The sequence below is a fragment of the Apodemus sylvaticus genome, chromosome 10, assembly GCF_947179515.1.
Source record: "Apodemus sylvaticus chromosome 10, mApoSyl1.1, whole genome shotgun sequence".
NCBI lineage: Eukaryota > Metazoa > Chordata > Mammalia > Rodentia > Muridae > Apodemus > Apodemus sylvaticus.
Window position 1 is genome coordinate 51,446,785 of NC_067481.1, and position 16,289 is coordinate 51,463,073.

The window sequence follows — 16,289 nt, forward strand, 5'->3', positions numbered from 1 at the left end:
TGGGGCTCACCTGTCAGGATGGACTGGTCCACACGAAGTGTGGTGGACTTGATCTCGATGAGGCGGAGGTCAGCGGGCACCTTGTCTCCCACTGCACAAGGGAGAACGGCAGGGCTGAGAATGGTCTGGGGCCCTAGCCCCAGCAAAGCCAAGAAGGCTCCCAGAGGCAAGGCTAAGACCAGAGGTGGAGTCCCCAGCTATGATCCTTCAGGCGGATCCCAGCCACGCTGGCCACAATCTCTGGATCTGTCCAACAGGGTTTAGGAGGTTCTAACAGTCACTCCTCTGTAGTGCCAGATGGAAGAAGCAAAGAGAGAAACAAGGCTCCCTGGTGTCACACAGTGAAAAGAGAAGGACTTGGACAAACCCACCTGCCACTTCCACAATGTCCCCGGGGACGATGTCCCTGGCTCGGATCCTCTGCACGCCCTTGCGGTCAGAGCGGATCACCTTACCCATCTCAGGCTCATACTCCTTCAAGGCCTCAATGGCACTCTCTGCGTTTCGCTCCTGTGGGACACAAGCGGACAGGTGGTCTCCCTCGACTGCCCCAGGAGGCCTCCCCTCGAGAATAAAACTTTTGTGGCCTAAGATTGACCTGAAAGTAGGAAGCCCGCCTAGCCGATGGGAGACCCCAGAGACAGCCCACCCCCGGCTCCTCCCACCTGCCACACTCCCACGATCGCGTTGGCAACGAGGATCAGCATGATGACAAGGGGCTCCACGAAAGCCGTCGTGGTCTCCTCACCCTCCTCAAACCAGGCCAGGACCTGCGGGGACAGAGCTGTCAGCCTGATTGTGTGAGGGGGTCCCCTGAGATGAGTCTCTTAACTTTTAGTCTCGGAATTCTGCCCATTCCCCTGGGGAATCCAGGCCCTAGAGAAAGGACCTTAATAGAAGAAGAACGCCCACCTTATAGATGTGATGGACACATTCCATCTATCCATAGCCCTCATTCCAACCAAACCAGCCCTCTGAGGAGGCAGAGGCAGCTGGAGACCCCTCTCTCTCTTCTCTGATTTTCACTATGGTCCTCAGTCTGCAACCCCAGATGCTCCTGGGAACTTGTTAGAACCAAAGTTCTCTGCCCAGCCCAGATATCCTGAGCAGAAATCGCTAAGAAGTCTTCATGATTTCGGTGAGTATTCATGTTCAGGGTCCTCCAGTCAGAGGCACATTATTCCCACTACAGAGTCCAAGCCTTAATGGGACTCAGGTCAAGTCCCTCGCCCACCTCTTGGCCCAACTGAGGGCTCGTCAGCTCCCTTCAAAGCCCTCAGTGCTTCTATCTGTTCTTTGAAGGGCAGAGGGTTCCCTTCAGCCTTGTCATTTCAGACATCTGCATGCATGGATTTGTTTTTCTTTTGTAAGAGTTCCAGTTTCCACAAGGACAGTGACCAGGACAGCCACCACCACCACTGCACAAGAAGAACCAGTCCCAGCCAGTACCATGGGGCTCCACACTCTGAGGTCTCCTCCCCAGGGACAGGACTCATACCTGCCCACTTCGCAGTAGCCTTGTGCTCAGCCATGGAAGGCATTATCTCCCTCCCCACCTCCAATTCTGAACCCAGGAACTGTGGTCCAGAAGGACTCTAGACAGCAAGAATGAGAAACACAAAGAAAGAAAAGCCAAGATAGAGGCTAAACACCATTTGAGGAACCCAAAAAGAGACCACGGGCCTCTAAACAGACATCTAACGATGTCTGAAGACATCTTCGACATCCCCAGGAGGTGATGCTGACACCTGATGGGGAGGCCAGGACGCTCAGTGTATCAGACCATCCCCTCCCCCACCTAGAACCATCTGGTTCAAATGTCGAGGGTGCTGAGGTTGACAGGGCATAAATGGATGAGAGGGATTCAGGTGGGAGCCAGGGTTCAGTGTGGGAGAGCTGAGGAGTGCCCATGACTGTGAGGAGAGCAGTCTAGGGCTCTGAGACCTGTCAGGGCCGGCCTCACAGGATGTCAGGGAGGCTTACTTACAAAGGAGACCAAGGCTGCCAGCAGCAGGATGCGCACCAGAAGGTCCTCAAACTGCTCCACCACCAGCTCCCACAGGGATTTCCCTGGAACAGGAGAGTGAAGCCCACGGCCCTCGTCATCTCCCCTCCAGCCCCATCACCCTCTCCACGCACAGCTGGGGGCTTTTAGGGACCCTCTCCCTGTTAGTCAGAGGAAAAGTCTGAAGTCCTGAAGGGCTCAGCTGAGGGTTCAAGGCATCTCTCTGGGATGGGGTGTCACAGCCTGAAGGTGTCTAGCTCAGGGGTTTTAGAGCCTGCAGCCTCCCCAACCTATGCCTCACCTTCCTCGGTAGGGAGCTCTGCAGGATCCAGGCAGCCATGGGAACAGGAAGAGAGGAGAAGACTGGTTACTGTAAGATCCTCCGGCATCTGGAAGCCCCTCCCGTGGAGCCCACTGGGCCCACCATAGTGTCTCATGTGTCCCCCAAGCTCTGAGGTTACAGAGTCGACGCTCAAACTCAAAGGCTACCCTTCACCCTACCCCACTCTGTTAAGTAGTCTAGTGTGGCCTGGCCCAGCTTAGAATGAGACCAGAAGGGGAGGGGGCGTCCAGCTCCACCCCCCTTCACAGAGGTGAAATTGAAGCCTGGAGGAGGGAAAGAAGCCAAGGTCATGGAGTCCACAGTTCTTGAAACATCATCGCATGGATCTTCCTTGTGTGGCTGCCAAGCCTGGCCGGAGCCTCCCTGCCTTAACAGGTTCTTGGTGCACGTCGGACTCTGTTCCTCAAAATGCCCAGGAAAAGGCCACCTTAAAATCCCACTCACCCATCCTCCCTGGACACCCCTAATATTTTTAAACACCAAGGAGTCAGCCGTGTCCAGGTCCTTCTTGGGGTCCCTCTTGGGACTCCACTCCAGACAAACTCAAGGAAGATGGCCCTCCTGTGTCCAGTCCCACAAAGCACTGTGAGGAATACTATCTCTAAATACCAGTAGCACCTGCCTCAGTTTACAGGCCAAACTTCTTTAAAAAGTTTATTTTTCATCTCTATCTTATTTGTTATATGTAAGTGTTGCACGTGTACAACATCCATGCCTGGTGCCCAAGGAGGCCAGAAGAAGGCATCAGATTCCCTAGAACTAGAGTTACAGACAGCTGTATGCTGAGACCTGAACCTGGGTCCTCTGTAAGAGCGGCCAGTGCTTTTAACTGCTGAGCCATCTTTCCAGCAGCCCTGCCAAACTTCTTTACCACCAACAATTCTTAAATTAATGTTATACCAGCTGTAAACTACTGGCTGGCTGCTTTGGGTACCTGGGAGCATAAACTTTTCCCAACAGCCTCCGACAGAGGCATGTGGAGGTACCAGGGCTTCCTCACATATACAAGGACAGGGGCTCAGAGTGGACAAGCAGCGGGAACAAAGTTCCACAGCACGCCTGTGTCTGTCTGTGTGCAGGTGGCAGAGGCTGGACCCCAGAGCTGGGGCTCTCAGGGACTCCCTTCTTTGGCAGAGCCCCTCCCCAGCTGAAGTTGTCTGAAGTCCCCACGTGATCAGTCTTTCTGAACTCTGACACCTTCAATCCTTGGCAACTCAAAGGTTAGCAGCCTCATCAGCACCCAGGACCCATCCGTAGTGCAGACACTGAGGCACCCATCCTCTCCTTTCCGTCTCCCGACCATGGCCCAGTTCCTCACATCTGTCCACATGTTCTTGGCCCACAGACATTTTTTTCCTGTGGGAACTCTTCCCAGACCATGCACAAGGGAGGTTTAGGGTCTGCACCTGTCAGCTGAACCAGGGACAGCAGCAAGCAGCCACTGGCCCTCAGGGATCCAAGAGGGAAACATAACCTAAAAATACACTTTCTAGCATTTTCTCTAAAGTCCTATTTTAGGCAATGGCTGACATTTTCCACGGAAAATGTAATCTCCAGTGTCCTGCATTGAGATTAAAATCAAACAGACTTTCCCTTCTGATCTATTTAACTGAAATGAATAGGAAAGGCAGGGAGAGATCCAAGCCCAGTTTCTGGGCCAGTTCTTCAATTGAGCAGAGTCCCTTAGAGGTCATCTTAGCCATGCCCCTGCATCAAACAAAGCAATGCCCACCCCACAGCACATATCAGCAGCTTCTACTGGGCTTTACCTAGGAGTCTCTCACCTTACTAAGGCTCATGGCCAAGAGATGGATGGGCTGTCAGTCTAAACCTAACTTCTTCCTGCTGTTTCTCTAGTCGTTTGCAGTGAGGCAAGCCCCCACCCTCAACCCCGCCCCTGCCCCAGGATGCCATGGCATGCGTTGGTCAGGACTGGGAGAAGGACACATAATCACAGGCACACACACCAGTTCTAGTCGTCAGGTTGCATTCTGCCTGCCCTAGGGGTGTCTCTCTAGTTCCCCTTTTCTCCTTGTCCACCTGGATCTCCCTTCTGCTTCCTTGACGGACAGTGACCCATTCTTTAAAGTTACATTTCTCCATATATCTCTGTCCCCCGACACACACCCTCAAGGCCACATTGTAACTGTGTGCTCCTCAGCCCAAGAGAGTTTCCAAAAAAAGGATGTGTGTTAGTTCCCAGTTGTCAGAGTAGGTTTTCAGTGCAAGACTCTCAAGGGGGTCACTGTCCCATAGACTGTTCTGTGAAGATGGACGGAGTCTCTGTCCATTCTGGAACAGCAATCGCTAGCCAGATGTGGACATTGATCTCTGGGAACGTGGATAGTGTGGCTGAGGGTGACATTTCTAATTGTATTGACCTAATTCACTTAAACTGAGGGTCAGTATCCCACTCATTCTGTCACGGGAGTGGGATATTGACCCTCTACTATCGTGGGGTAACCCACAAGTCAGGGTGTGGTATGTCATCCTGTATCACAGATACCCAACTTGCCACCCTACACAGCAGGGAGTGAGCCTCTGTCCTCTTAGGCAGGCCAATGAGGGGGCTGTGTTTGGAATTGCTTTCTTGTTCAGTTTATTTATGAGATAGGGTCTCATTCTGTATAACCCAGGCTGCCGGGAGCTCACGACCCACCTACATCAGTCTTCTGTCGTGTACGGTGTGCACCACGGTACCTGGCTAGCTACTGAGATTTTGGGCTTGTTAATGCAATGCCTGGCCTCTACTGTTATAACTAGATCCCCTCTAACCACTCCTAGGAAGGCTCAGCCAGCTCAGTGGACAGGGGAAGGCCATGCCAATCCCTGCCCATAGCACAAAGGATTTTAACCGGCAAGCAACTGACTCCCACCAGAAAAATGTCGTGTCCAGGGCTTCCAGGAAGGGCTACTCTGACAATTACCATCCACAGCAGAATCTAAATCTACTATGATCAAGCAGGTGGCCTTACCACACTCTGTCCAGAGGATAAGCAGAAAGACTGGTATGCAGCCTTCAAGGTGTCCTGCACATCTGGTACCAGCAGCCAGCACTGACTACGCCAGCTGCCTTGTCACCTCTTTGCCCGGGCCATTTTCTAGGATTCTCTGTCAGCTTGAGAAGATAGTAATGCTATTCCTACTTCACAGCGCCTGAGCACAGAGAGGCCGAGTCATGACGTCATGATCACAGAGCTGGGAAGTATCGGGATATTTCTACACCCAGCCCATTTGACCCTCAGGTTCAGCTCTGGGCCTCCGTGGTAACTCCTGGGCAGTCCTGCCTTCTTTCCCGGTCCCTCAACTGCTCAATCAAGGCCACCTGAAAGTCCTTGGGAACCTGCATATTTACCTGGATGCCCTTTCCTTTGTAGCGAGCTCAGATCCATCTGCCCAAATCACCTGCTCCCAGAGGCTCTGCTGTCCTCACAGATATGGATTTGGGGACCACAACATCCTGCCCATTCAAGTCTGGTCTGCTTCAAACTCTGAATTCCACTAAGATCCTGACAGACCTGATTCCCACTTTCACATGAGTGAGTTCCAGGGTCACAGAGGAAGCCCAGATCTGGAAGAGTCCCCATCGAGGAGGAAGATGCTGGCTCTCCTACCCGTCCCCAGATCATCCTGGGGACTGATGTGCCGCCAGGCCTGCCTTGGTACAGACATCCTATTTGCAAATAAAGGGGGGCCTGCCCTGCCCCCCCTCCAGTGCTGACAGCTACACAGGGCAAAGACAGTAGCTTGGTAGGATCCTATCCCAACTCTATCCCTGAGTCTCACACAAAGAGACTTAGAACCTGGAATCTGCTCTGGAGGGCACGAGTTTAAATCCTGCTCTAATTCTTGTTGTGCCAAGACCACTGGCAAGAGCCATGGGCCGTGTCTGTTTCCTCATCTGCACAAAGGCTGCGTTGACAGGAATGGTTCTTGAGACTGGCTAAAGTCTGGGTGATTGGCCAAAGGCTCCTGAACGGACGTAGCACAGTCACCAGACGTCAACACACTGACAGCTATCCTAAGGTCAGCTCCACAGCAGTCTCTAGCACCCAGAACAGCACCTGGCACACAGCGTGGAGCCTTGCCTCTGTTCTGTTCAGGAACTTCAGAACCTAAGAGCAGGCTCTGAGGCTTCCCTGATCTTCCCCACCTGTCCTTGCAGTGTCAGCCCTATCTGAGGCGTTTGTTTCTCTACAACCAAGCAAGAAGCCTCACAAGAGCCACCACCTTCTGTTCCCTTCCATACGCCTTTCTCATCACCTCATCCAGACTCTAGGAGGCCGGGGGGGGGGGGCGCCTCTCACCCCACCCTTGTCAGTACACCACTCTCTGACCAGGAGTTACCACTGGGCCTCTAGCCACCAAGGCAGGTTGAGCCGTCCCTGGAACCACACTGCTGCCACTCCATCCCCACCCGCCCCAGGGCCATTGTTTATTTAGTTGCTTAGGCCAGGGTGTGGGCCCACTGCCCATACCCAGGAGCTATGGACCAGAGGGTGCAGAGCCAGGTACAGCTCTAGGCTGCCCCCCCACTACCCCCTCCACCTGTGCTCCATGCACCACCTGCTCCTCTAATTTCCCCCTCCAACTCCTTCCTCCTCTCAACACTGAAAACTGGAATTTCGGCTTCTAAATGTCAGTTCCAGCTGGGAGAGGCGGGCACTCACCAAGGTCTTCCTCCAAGGCAAATTTACAGAGCAATTAAATTGTCACTTGCGGAGGCAGGGAGAGGTTCTAGCTAGGCAGGGCCCGCCCAGCCCACCTGGCTCTGTCCCGTCTCCAGGGTCCACCTAGAGTGGATAGCCTGGCCCGGCTCTGAGGGGGACCTGTGAGGGACGCAGGGGGAGGTGCCTCCTGTGTTGCAGAGGGGTACCCCAGCCTACTTGGAGCTGGTGGTAAAGGGCTTGTCAACATCTGTGTGTCTCATCATATCACAGGGCAGACCCCACCCTGCTCAGGGTACACAGGGGTGAGAGGTCCCGATGGGGTGGGACTGATACTGTAGCTTGGCAGCCCTCAGGAAGGGGCCAGGAGCTATGACGAGGAGGGTGAAGCCCAAAATGGCCGCAGGCAACACAGCACCCAGCAGAGGCAGTTTTAATACTGAGAGGCACTTGGGAGATGGGGGTGGGGGGGTCATACCTCTGCTACGCTGAAGACGCTGGGACCTGGAAGGGGTAAGTATGCCAGAGGTCAGCCAGAACATGAGGCCACACCTGCCCTGTCTTTATTATCTTGTTTCGGGGGGCCATGCATATAGGTTTCCCATTCTGGTGCCAACCAGGGCCTGGGCTGACGACAGAAAACAAGGTCATAGCTGAGGTACTGTTGAGTCCTTCTGGAATTTTGTTCAACCCAACATCCTTAGCTCTCCAGGGTCCTCGGGGGTGGATGTTTGTGTCAAGATGAGCCTAGCACTATCTAGCCTCCAGTCTTGGCCTATGCTGACATCATACAGACGTCAGGTGGCTTCTACGCATCCAAAACTACTGAACCTGACTTGAAAACAGGTAAAAACAAACAAACATTCAAATAAGACCAGCAATAAGAGGAACTTTCCCATCAGATCAGCCCAAGTCAACTTCGGGCTTTGACACCACTGGCTAGGTGTCAGAAGTGCAAGGGTCACGGCTACAACCCCATGGGCAGCAGCTCAGCCACAGCCCCTAAAAGTATAAACACTCCTGTTTCGCTTGCCAGTTCCATTAGGAGCTTGTCCTGGGATGCCACTCACAGTGGTGACATGATATGGGGATAGAGGGCTCCTTGTAATGCCACAAAGGCCACAAACCACCCAGCAGCCCAGGAAATAGAGTGAAGAAACTTCAGCCAGCTATGCTGAGACCCTGTAAGGCTACAAGGAAACTCAGAGGAACTGTACGCAAGAGGCCCAGCACATCTAGGTTATCTCCTTCACTGTAAAACAACAACAAACAAAACAAAACAAAAAACCAAAAACACTGGATCCTAGTGCCCCTCCCCAGTCCCCTGTGTATATCCATGGGGAGGCCTTACCGCATACTTTTTGAAAATAAATTTAGGATTAGGGAAGTAGCTCAGTGGTCAGAAGGCTTGCCTAGTGTGTGTGTAAGGCCCTGAGTCAATCTTGAGCACAGGTAAAAACAAAAATGTCAGTCAAGCTGCCCTTGGCCTAAGACTGTAATCTCAGCACTCCGGAGGCTGAAGCAGAAAGACCACAAGTTCCAGGGTTGCAGGGCGACTAAGGCTGGTGGTGTGTTTCCATGTTCCTGGCTGGTCTGTTTAATAGCTGTTCAGGACTTCTACCTAGCTTTGAGGTTTTCTATCAGGGAAGGGAGGGGGAACTGGGAGGGAGAGATTCCCCAGTGCCCCCACCATTTCTCTACCCCAGGCAGAATTTGCAAACTTGGAGGACTTAAGCAAATGACTTCCTTGTGGTTTCTACCATTAACGACCTGCTTGCAGGTGCGTAGCCGCCTAGGGTGGGGGAACACTAGTCCCTGGGGTGTCCCCTTTGCCTGCATACCCTGCCCATCCTATCACCCAGCTTCTGGCCCAGAGCTTAGCTCCACCTCTTGGCTACAGGGCGGGATGACTGTATATAAGTGACCTCACTAAGCACAAACAACCCTGACATGGGTTCTACTGTCACCTCATAACAAGGAAGCTATGGCAGAGTGTCCAAGTGGCTTGCTTAGGACAGAGCAGGGCTAGGCTGCCCACTCCTAGCTGCTCCACTCCAGAGGCTGAGCAGAGTCTGGAGGAGACCCAAGCTCCCCCACCCCCAACCCCAACACACAGGCAGAGAGCAGGAGGCAGGAGAGACAGCTGGTTCCCCTCTGCTCACCTGACAACTTCCAGAGCTCTGGACAGCTTCCTGAGGAACAAGTCAGTGACGGGAGGGACCCGGAGGTCAGAGGCCCAAAGGAAGCAGGAATGGTTGCTGCCCACACAACCCCAACACCTAGCACAGGTGCCAGCACCGGAGGACAGAAACTGTGACAGCCTAATACAGACGAGGGGCCCCAGACCACCTCCACCACCATGACCTTGGCAAGACACTTAAGCTTCTAGTGTCTCATCTACCTCCTCGGTGAAATGAGGTGACAAAGTCCTAACTTCAGAGTTGCCTGGAAGAAGAAATGAGCTAATTGATGGGAAGTACTGAGAGCCACTCCTGGCATGAAGCAGTTACTCGATGAAGTCGGAGCTTTTACTGTTAACACCATCAGCACAGAGGCACCTGAAACACCTCTGCCAATGTTTTCTGTCTGTCCCACCACACGCCAAGTCAGTATCCTCCCGTCATCAAACACATACACACCTACACACCTGAGATTCCCTCACCAGACAACACTACATGGCACAAGGGGGCTAGGGGCTCCCTCTCGCCCCCGTTATCTCTTCTGAACCAATGAAGGCACGAGCCAGAAAAAAGAGTGAACTAGGCCAGAGCCCTCCAGGGAGAGGCTGTGTGTGACCTGGGGCAGAACTAAAGGCTGAGCCTCCAACTTCATATGGGAACCAAGGACCACAGTAACATCAACCAGACTGCAGAGCCCAGACCTGCCTTCCCCTCCCTCAGGGTTGTGGCGGACCCTGCTATTCTTCCCTCAGCAAAGGGCACCCTCACTGCCAAGTCATTAATGGGGGATATTAAATAATATTTATCTCCTAGTTCCTCCCACAGCTCAACTAAATATAGCAACTAATTTTTTTGAAAAAGGATTTCTGCTCCAGAAAGATAATATTTACATAAGAGGTGGTTTTCATAAACCAATACTAGCCCAAAGCATCCTTTCTGACAGTTCTTCCTACTTTCCCAGCCTGCCTTGAGTGGAGAGACACCAGGGCCAGCGCTTGGTTCCCTCTAGTGCCTGCCTGGCAACTCTCAAGGGGTGTGAAGCTCCTCTCCAAAAAGATAGAAGTTTGGAGTGGGTGGGATCTCTCTCTTCCCCCCCCCCCTTTCTCTCTTCCTCCCTCCCTCCCTCCTTCCCTCCCTCCCTCCCTCCCTCCCTCCCTCTCTCCCTCCCTCCTTTAAGCTTACAGGTGCTGTGGCCCTGAGCCGGGAGTGACAGGTCCTGCTCAGGAGGGCATTGCAGGGGACCTCTGTATGTCTGTCCCACAAGCTCCTAGCAATGAGTGGACCACATCTAGATGGCGTCTACTGGCACTGGCTAGGCAAGACTTTTGGCAGGAAAAAGAATCCCATGCTCCTTTGACCGAGGGGAGGAAGCCATACCTCTTTCAATAAACTGAAAGAGTTTATTGAAAGCGGGCTACCTCTGTCCCCAGAGATGGGGCAGGTACCACTCCAGATCACCAGCTGGGGAAAAGACTCCTCCAGGGGCTCCTCCAGACCTCCGATCTGCCCCTCCAGGAAGGTGGGTCTTTGCCTCAGCAGTTCAAACCCACATCAACTCCCGTCAGCCACATCCGCTTGGGGTTGCAGAAAGAGGAAGACCTGGGACAGGGGTTAAGAGCACCAAAGCTGACAGCTGACAGGCTGCACCTTCTCAGGCGCCTTGGTGAACCTTCCGGGGAGACATCGGAGCCCCCTAATAGGCTGAGCCTCGGAGTCGCTGGCTAGAGGGAAGGCCTCAGGTCTGCACCCGCAGGGGGTCCGCGGATCGCACAGCAGGTGCGGGCGTCCAGTGAGGCTCACGGAGAAAACGGGCTAAGGCTCGCAAGGGTGCATCGTGACGGGGAGTGGAGAGCTGGATCCTGCCCATTCCCGCAAAGGAGGCCGGGAGGCCCCGCCAGGTGCCCCATGCTCATTTGCTGAGGCTTACTGAGCCCCGGCTTCCTGCCGAGTCAGGAGGGGGACAACCTCTCCCCACCGCAGGGCAGGGACCCACGCTCACCGTTGGGGCCGTAGCGCTCCCGGGCGTCGGTCACCTGCTCCAAGCTCAAGCCGCCCTCGGCTGTCACCGAGAAGCGACGCAGCACGTCGGCAGCCGAGAACAGGTGCGCCTCCTCCATGCTGCCTGCCCGGCCGTCCGCGACGTCCAGGCCGCTTCTCCTCGGGGCTACTGTGCAGAGTGCTGCGAGCTTGGGTCCGGGCGGGCGCCTCGGGAGGCCATGACCGCGCTGGGACCTTCCCCGACGGCAGTAGCTGTGGCAGCCGAGCCCGCGCCAGGATGCTGTGCCCGGGGCTCCGTCCTCTGGGCGGGGCGGCGCGGGACCCGCCCTGAGCCCACACCCCTTCCGGCCGCACTCTCAGCCTCCGCCCCGCCCCGCCGAGGATGGCCGGGGACCGAGTATGCTACCGTTCTGTCCTACTGAAGCCCATACAGAGGCTAGAGTCAGGGAGCCTCGAACCCGGTCTGCAAAGCTGGGGGACGTACAGCTTCCACGTCGCCGCCTCTCTGTGTCCTAGGAGGTGGGGGAGGGTAGGGGATGTCGGGGGGGGGGGTGTTGCAAATGGCAGATGTCCCTTTGGTGACATCCCACTTCCCAGCTCCACCTCTGCACAGCAGGACCCCCGAGTCCGGCGGGAAGCAGATGTAGTGCCCTCGGGGCTCTCTTACGGAAGAAACAACCTGATGCTTTCTTTTCTCGGGTGCTGAATGTGTGCGCTTTACACTTTCCCAAAGGCCCTGCGACTTGTGCCCACTCTCCCCTCCTCGAACACTCGCATCTCTAAGACCCCAAGAATAGCCCGGTGGGGAAGAAAGGTTAAGCGCATCAGGCTGTTACCTACCACTCCAGCGTCCCCAACAGGAGAATGGTGCGGGTGGGGATCCAGAGATAACCCCGGGAGCACGAACCAGACAGAGGGGTTCCTTGCTTAGGATGTCAGGTGGGAGTGACCGAGGGAGGGACAGCGGAATCTCCCCTATATCAGCACTGCCAGGGAGTGCCAAAGGGTTGCATGCCTGAGGAGGTGGAAGGCAGAGACCACTCGCCTTCCAAGAGGGGGAAAACAGCGTGATCTCATCTCCGCCCCTCCGCTATTGGTCTCCGTGCAGTCGCTAGATCACCAAGGCTGCCAGGATTGTCCCTACCGTTTTGCACCTGGGCCCCGCAGCACCCGTGTACTCTGAAGCTTCCGCCTGCCTGGGCATGGGCACCTCAGAGACGGGTATTTTCATCCTGTTTTCACCCCTCTATGCTTTCCAAATATTGACTAGTGAGGACGGACAAGTTGGGCCTTTTAGTGGCGTTGGAAGGGCTCTCCAGACTCTCTGACATCAGCTGGGTCTCAGCTGTTGTGGGGATAAAGGAATGCACGTTTATGGCCGCATCTCCTTCCAAATGACAGTTTAGTTGTTTACTTGGGATTTTTCTAAGACAGGGTCTTGTTATGTAGTCCAGACTTTCTTCGAATTCTTGGCAAGCCTCCTGCCTCAGCTTCCAGAGTGCTAGGATTACACATGTATACTACCGTACTCTGACATTTTAAGCAGCAACTCCAACACCTCCAGGTATCTCCTCCATCCTTTTCCCTCTGACCAGGACAGGACACAGACAGTCTCTCTCCATTTGTAAGTTGCTAGGAAACTTGGTAGGACTCTGGTGGAGACAGAGCCACCCAGGGATACTTCCCTACTAGAGACCCCACTCCCAGAAACATGGAGGTATAGACATTCGAGCAGCAGACACCCCTACGTCCTCCCAAGCTCACACACCCTGGGGGCTAATACCTCCTCTGCCAACCTCAGGGGACATCAATCCGGGCCTCTCCCACTTCTCCCACCCCACAGCTGTGAGTTGGCTTTGCTAGAAGGCAGAGCCCCAGGCCTGATTGTTTGCTCTGGTGACCCCACCCATTTCTCCTTCCCACTCCACCCTGTCTTCAAACTCTATAGGCAGAGCAAAAAGGTGGTTCCTACCTGGCAGGTGAATGTCCCTGTCGGCATGCCCACCTGCCTGGCTGTCCTCGTCGGGCTTCCGAGCCCCCCTCCAAACTTGCCCAAGTCCCACACAGTTACCTCATGCTCCCTGTCCATCGCTTCTTTCCCTGCCTGCGCCTAAATGACAGCTGGAGGCTAGGGTGACATGGTCACAGGCAGGCTGTCCAAAGGGCACGTCTGTTCTCCCTACTTCCTCACAGCTCCAGGCCTAGCTAGGCCCAGAGCTCTCAAACTCTCCTGCAGGGCAGATGGTGGCAACTCGCCAGCAGAATCTTGCCTGGCTACCTCATGTGAGGAGCCAGGACAGTCAGGAGGAGGCAGGTGTTCCCTGGGAGGGTTTGGGTGTCGCAAGCTGTCACAAGCTGTTTGAATGAATGGTGGGAAACATCAGCCTCGTGTCTGGATAGAGATCCAGTCCCAGGACAGCTGCCTCATGGGAGCAGGAGATGGCAATCTGGAAGACAGATATGGGGGGAGGGCAGGTTTAGACACCAGTCCTTGATTAGGGGTCCTTATCCTCAAGGCTTTTAAGCAATGAGAGATAGGATACGGTTTGCCTTCTTCTAGAAAAATCTTCCATGGAGCTAATCTGGGGAACTGATGGTGGCCGGGAGGGTGAGGGAGGAGTTTCTTCTGGTTTCAGCTTTCTGGGTATGGGTCAGGCTAGAGAGAAGGGCAACAGGATGAGGTAGAGAAAGGATTCACTGAAGGCCAAGTAGGGGTGAGGGGCCTGAGGTACTCCAGGGGTGTTAAAGAATGCTTCTCTTTTTGGGACTGAAGTTTTCCTGAGAGGCAGCCTAAATCACTTGTATACATCCCAACACACACACACACACACACACACACACACACACACACACACACAGGGGGAAGAGAAGTCCAGGCTCAACAATACAAAACAGGGTGAAATGAGCCAAGCAGATTCTCTCCTGACCGTGCTCCAGCCAGGAGGGCCCAGAGTTCAGGAGGGTTTCAGACTCAGTGCTGTGTCTGGCGCAAGGGTAAGTCAAGAGCAGGAGAAACAGTGAGCTAAGGTACAGGGAGTGGGGAGGAGAGAGAGTTTGGGAGGGAGAGAGGGAGAGTGGGGAAGGGAGAGGAGGGAGGGAAGGAGAGTGGGGGAAGGAAGGGAGAGTGGGGAAAGTGGGGAGAGGGCAGGAGAAGGAGAAAAAATCGGGGAGGGAAAGAGTAGGAGAGAAAGAGAGAGGGAGAGGATGTTTCCACATGTTCACGGTGGCTGAGGTGATGTTCCTCTACAGATGCTGTTTTTGAACAAGTTTCTGGACATTTGTAGTTCTTTTTCGTTTTTCTTTCTTTCTTTCTTTCTTTCTTTCTTTCTTTCTTTCTTTCTTTCTTTCTTTCTTTCTTTCTTTCTTTCTTTCTTTCTTTCTTTCTTTTTTGTTTTTTCAAGACAGGGTTTCTCTGTGTAGCCCTGGCTGTCCTGGAACTTACTCTGTGGACCAGGCTGGCCTTGAACTCAGAGATTCACCTGCCTCTGCCTCCCAAGTGCTGGGATCAAAGGCATGCGCCACTATTACCCGGCTATAGTTATTTGTTTGTTTGTTTGTTTGTTTGTTTGTTTTGGTTGCTTTGGTAGTGTTTTCTCTGTGTAGCCCAGGCTGTCCTGGAACTCACTCTGTAGACCAGGCTGGCCTCAAACTCAAGAGATCCACCTGCCTCTGCCTCCCAAGGGCTAGGATTAAAGGCGTGCACCACCACCTCCTTCCCTATTGCCCCCAGCCTGGTTTAGTTTTTGAGGCAAGGAGCTGAGTATGACTAGAAAGAAGTCCAGCTCCAAATCTTCTCAGCTGTGTGGCCTTGGGTCAGGTGTTTGACGCCTCTGAACCTCACTTGGCTCAGGGGTAATTGTCAGGATAAGCCAACTGCCACAACAAAGTCAGCCCAAAATAAATATGTCAGAGCAACAACAGTCTACAAGGCTTACTTCTAATGGTGTAGAGCATGCAGCCAGCTGAAGGCTTGGCAGGGTGGTGACACTAAGACCCAAACTCTTTCCTTTTGTGGCTCTGCTTTCTTCACTGTGGCAGCAAGGTCACCACACTAGCTGCATGGAACCAGGGAGGGAGGAAGAACATGGCCCTAGTCCTAAGAGGTTTTCATGAGCCTGTCTTGGGGGTGATGATGTCATTTCCTCTTATGCTCCGCAGGCTGTAGTTCCGTCACATGACCCCACCTGACTGCAAGGGGAGCTGGGAAATGTAGTATATCTAAGCTTAGAAAGAAGGAGGAAGAAGAGGAGGAGGAAGAGGAGGAGGAAGAGGAGGAGGAAGAGGAGGAGGAGGAAAAAGTAATGTTCTCGGCCACCCCTGGACATAATGGCCCGCTCCCAGGGTCCAGTAAATGGAACCACAAGCAGCATTCTGTCTTCCTCAGCTGTCATCTTGGGAGCTTTCCCTTCCCCCTTCCCACTCTCTGGCTTCTCTAGAGATGATCCTGTTTCTGAGATCCAGAGGCCAGTGTGTGACTATCCCAGAAAATGAGACAGCCTGTAGTTCTCAAAGATTGATTGTCTCAGAAGTATCATTGACTAGAACACAGCCAACCAGATATATTGACTTTGATTCTTGTTAAAATATTGGAGAACTATTTTTATTCTATTATCTACTGATTGCTGGTAGCCATCTTGTCACCTCAAGGATATCATTTGGATATCAGGGGAATGGCAGTGCAGACTGGCTCATAAACTCACAAGTCACAAAACCTGAGGCAACAGAATTGGGAGTTTGAGGTCAGCTGTGTTATAAGAATTGAGGTGCAGAGGAGGCAGAAGAGGAGGGGGGAGGGGAAGAGCTGCAGGAGGAGGAGGCAGAGGCCACAGCAGAAAGGAGATGGGTTATTTCTGGGCTGAGAAGCACTTGCTTGGCATGTGCTGAGGCCCACTTAGCTTGTTTTTCAAGACAGGGCTTCTCTGTGTATTGTTGGTTGGCCTGAAATTCACTCTGTAGAGCAGGCTGGCCTTGAACTCACAGAGATCCACCTGCCTCTGCCTCCTGAGTTTGTGAGCCATTACTGTCCAGCTAAAGCCCAGCTTTGGTTCCCAGTACTACAAAGAGTTGATTGACTAAGAGATGGTTTCTGATGGAGC

General features: G+C 53.7%; 1 protein-coding gene across 1 annotated transcript in view; it reads right to left on the bottom strand.

Annotated features, from left to right (window-relative positions):
- The window catches only part of Atp2a3 (ATPase sarcoplasmic/endoplasmic reticulum Ca2+ transporting 3), a 31,041-nt gene extending 19,551 nt beyond the window's left edge, over positions 1-11,490 (bottom strand). Inside the window, exons 1-6 of the mRNA XM_052197650.1 lie at positions 11,195-11,490; positions 2,307-2,324; positions 1,988-2,070; positions 666-770; positions 372-510; positions 11-91 (exon numbers count right to left, since the gene is read on the bottom strand). Coding sequence (XP_052053610.1) covers positions 11-91; positions 372-510; positions 666-770; positions 1,988-2,070; positions 2,307-2,324; positions 11,195-11,312 — 544 coding nt within the window. The 5' untranslated portion in view covers positions 11,313-11,490. The remainder of the gene's footprint in view (positions 1-10; positions 92-371; positions 511-665; positions 771-1,987; positions 2,071-2,306; positions 2,325-11,194) is intronic.
- Between the last annotated feature and the right edge of the window lie 4,799 nt (positions 11,491-16,289).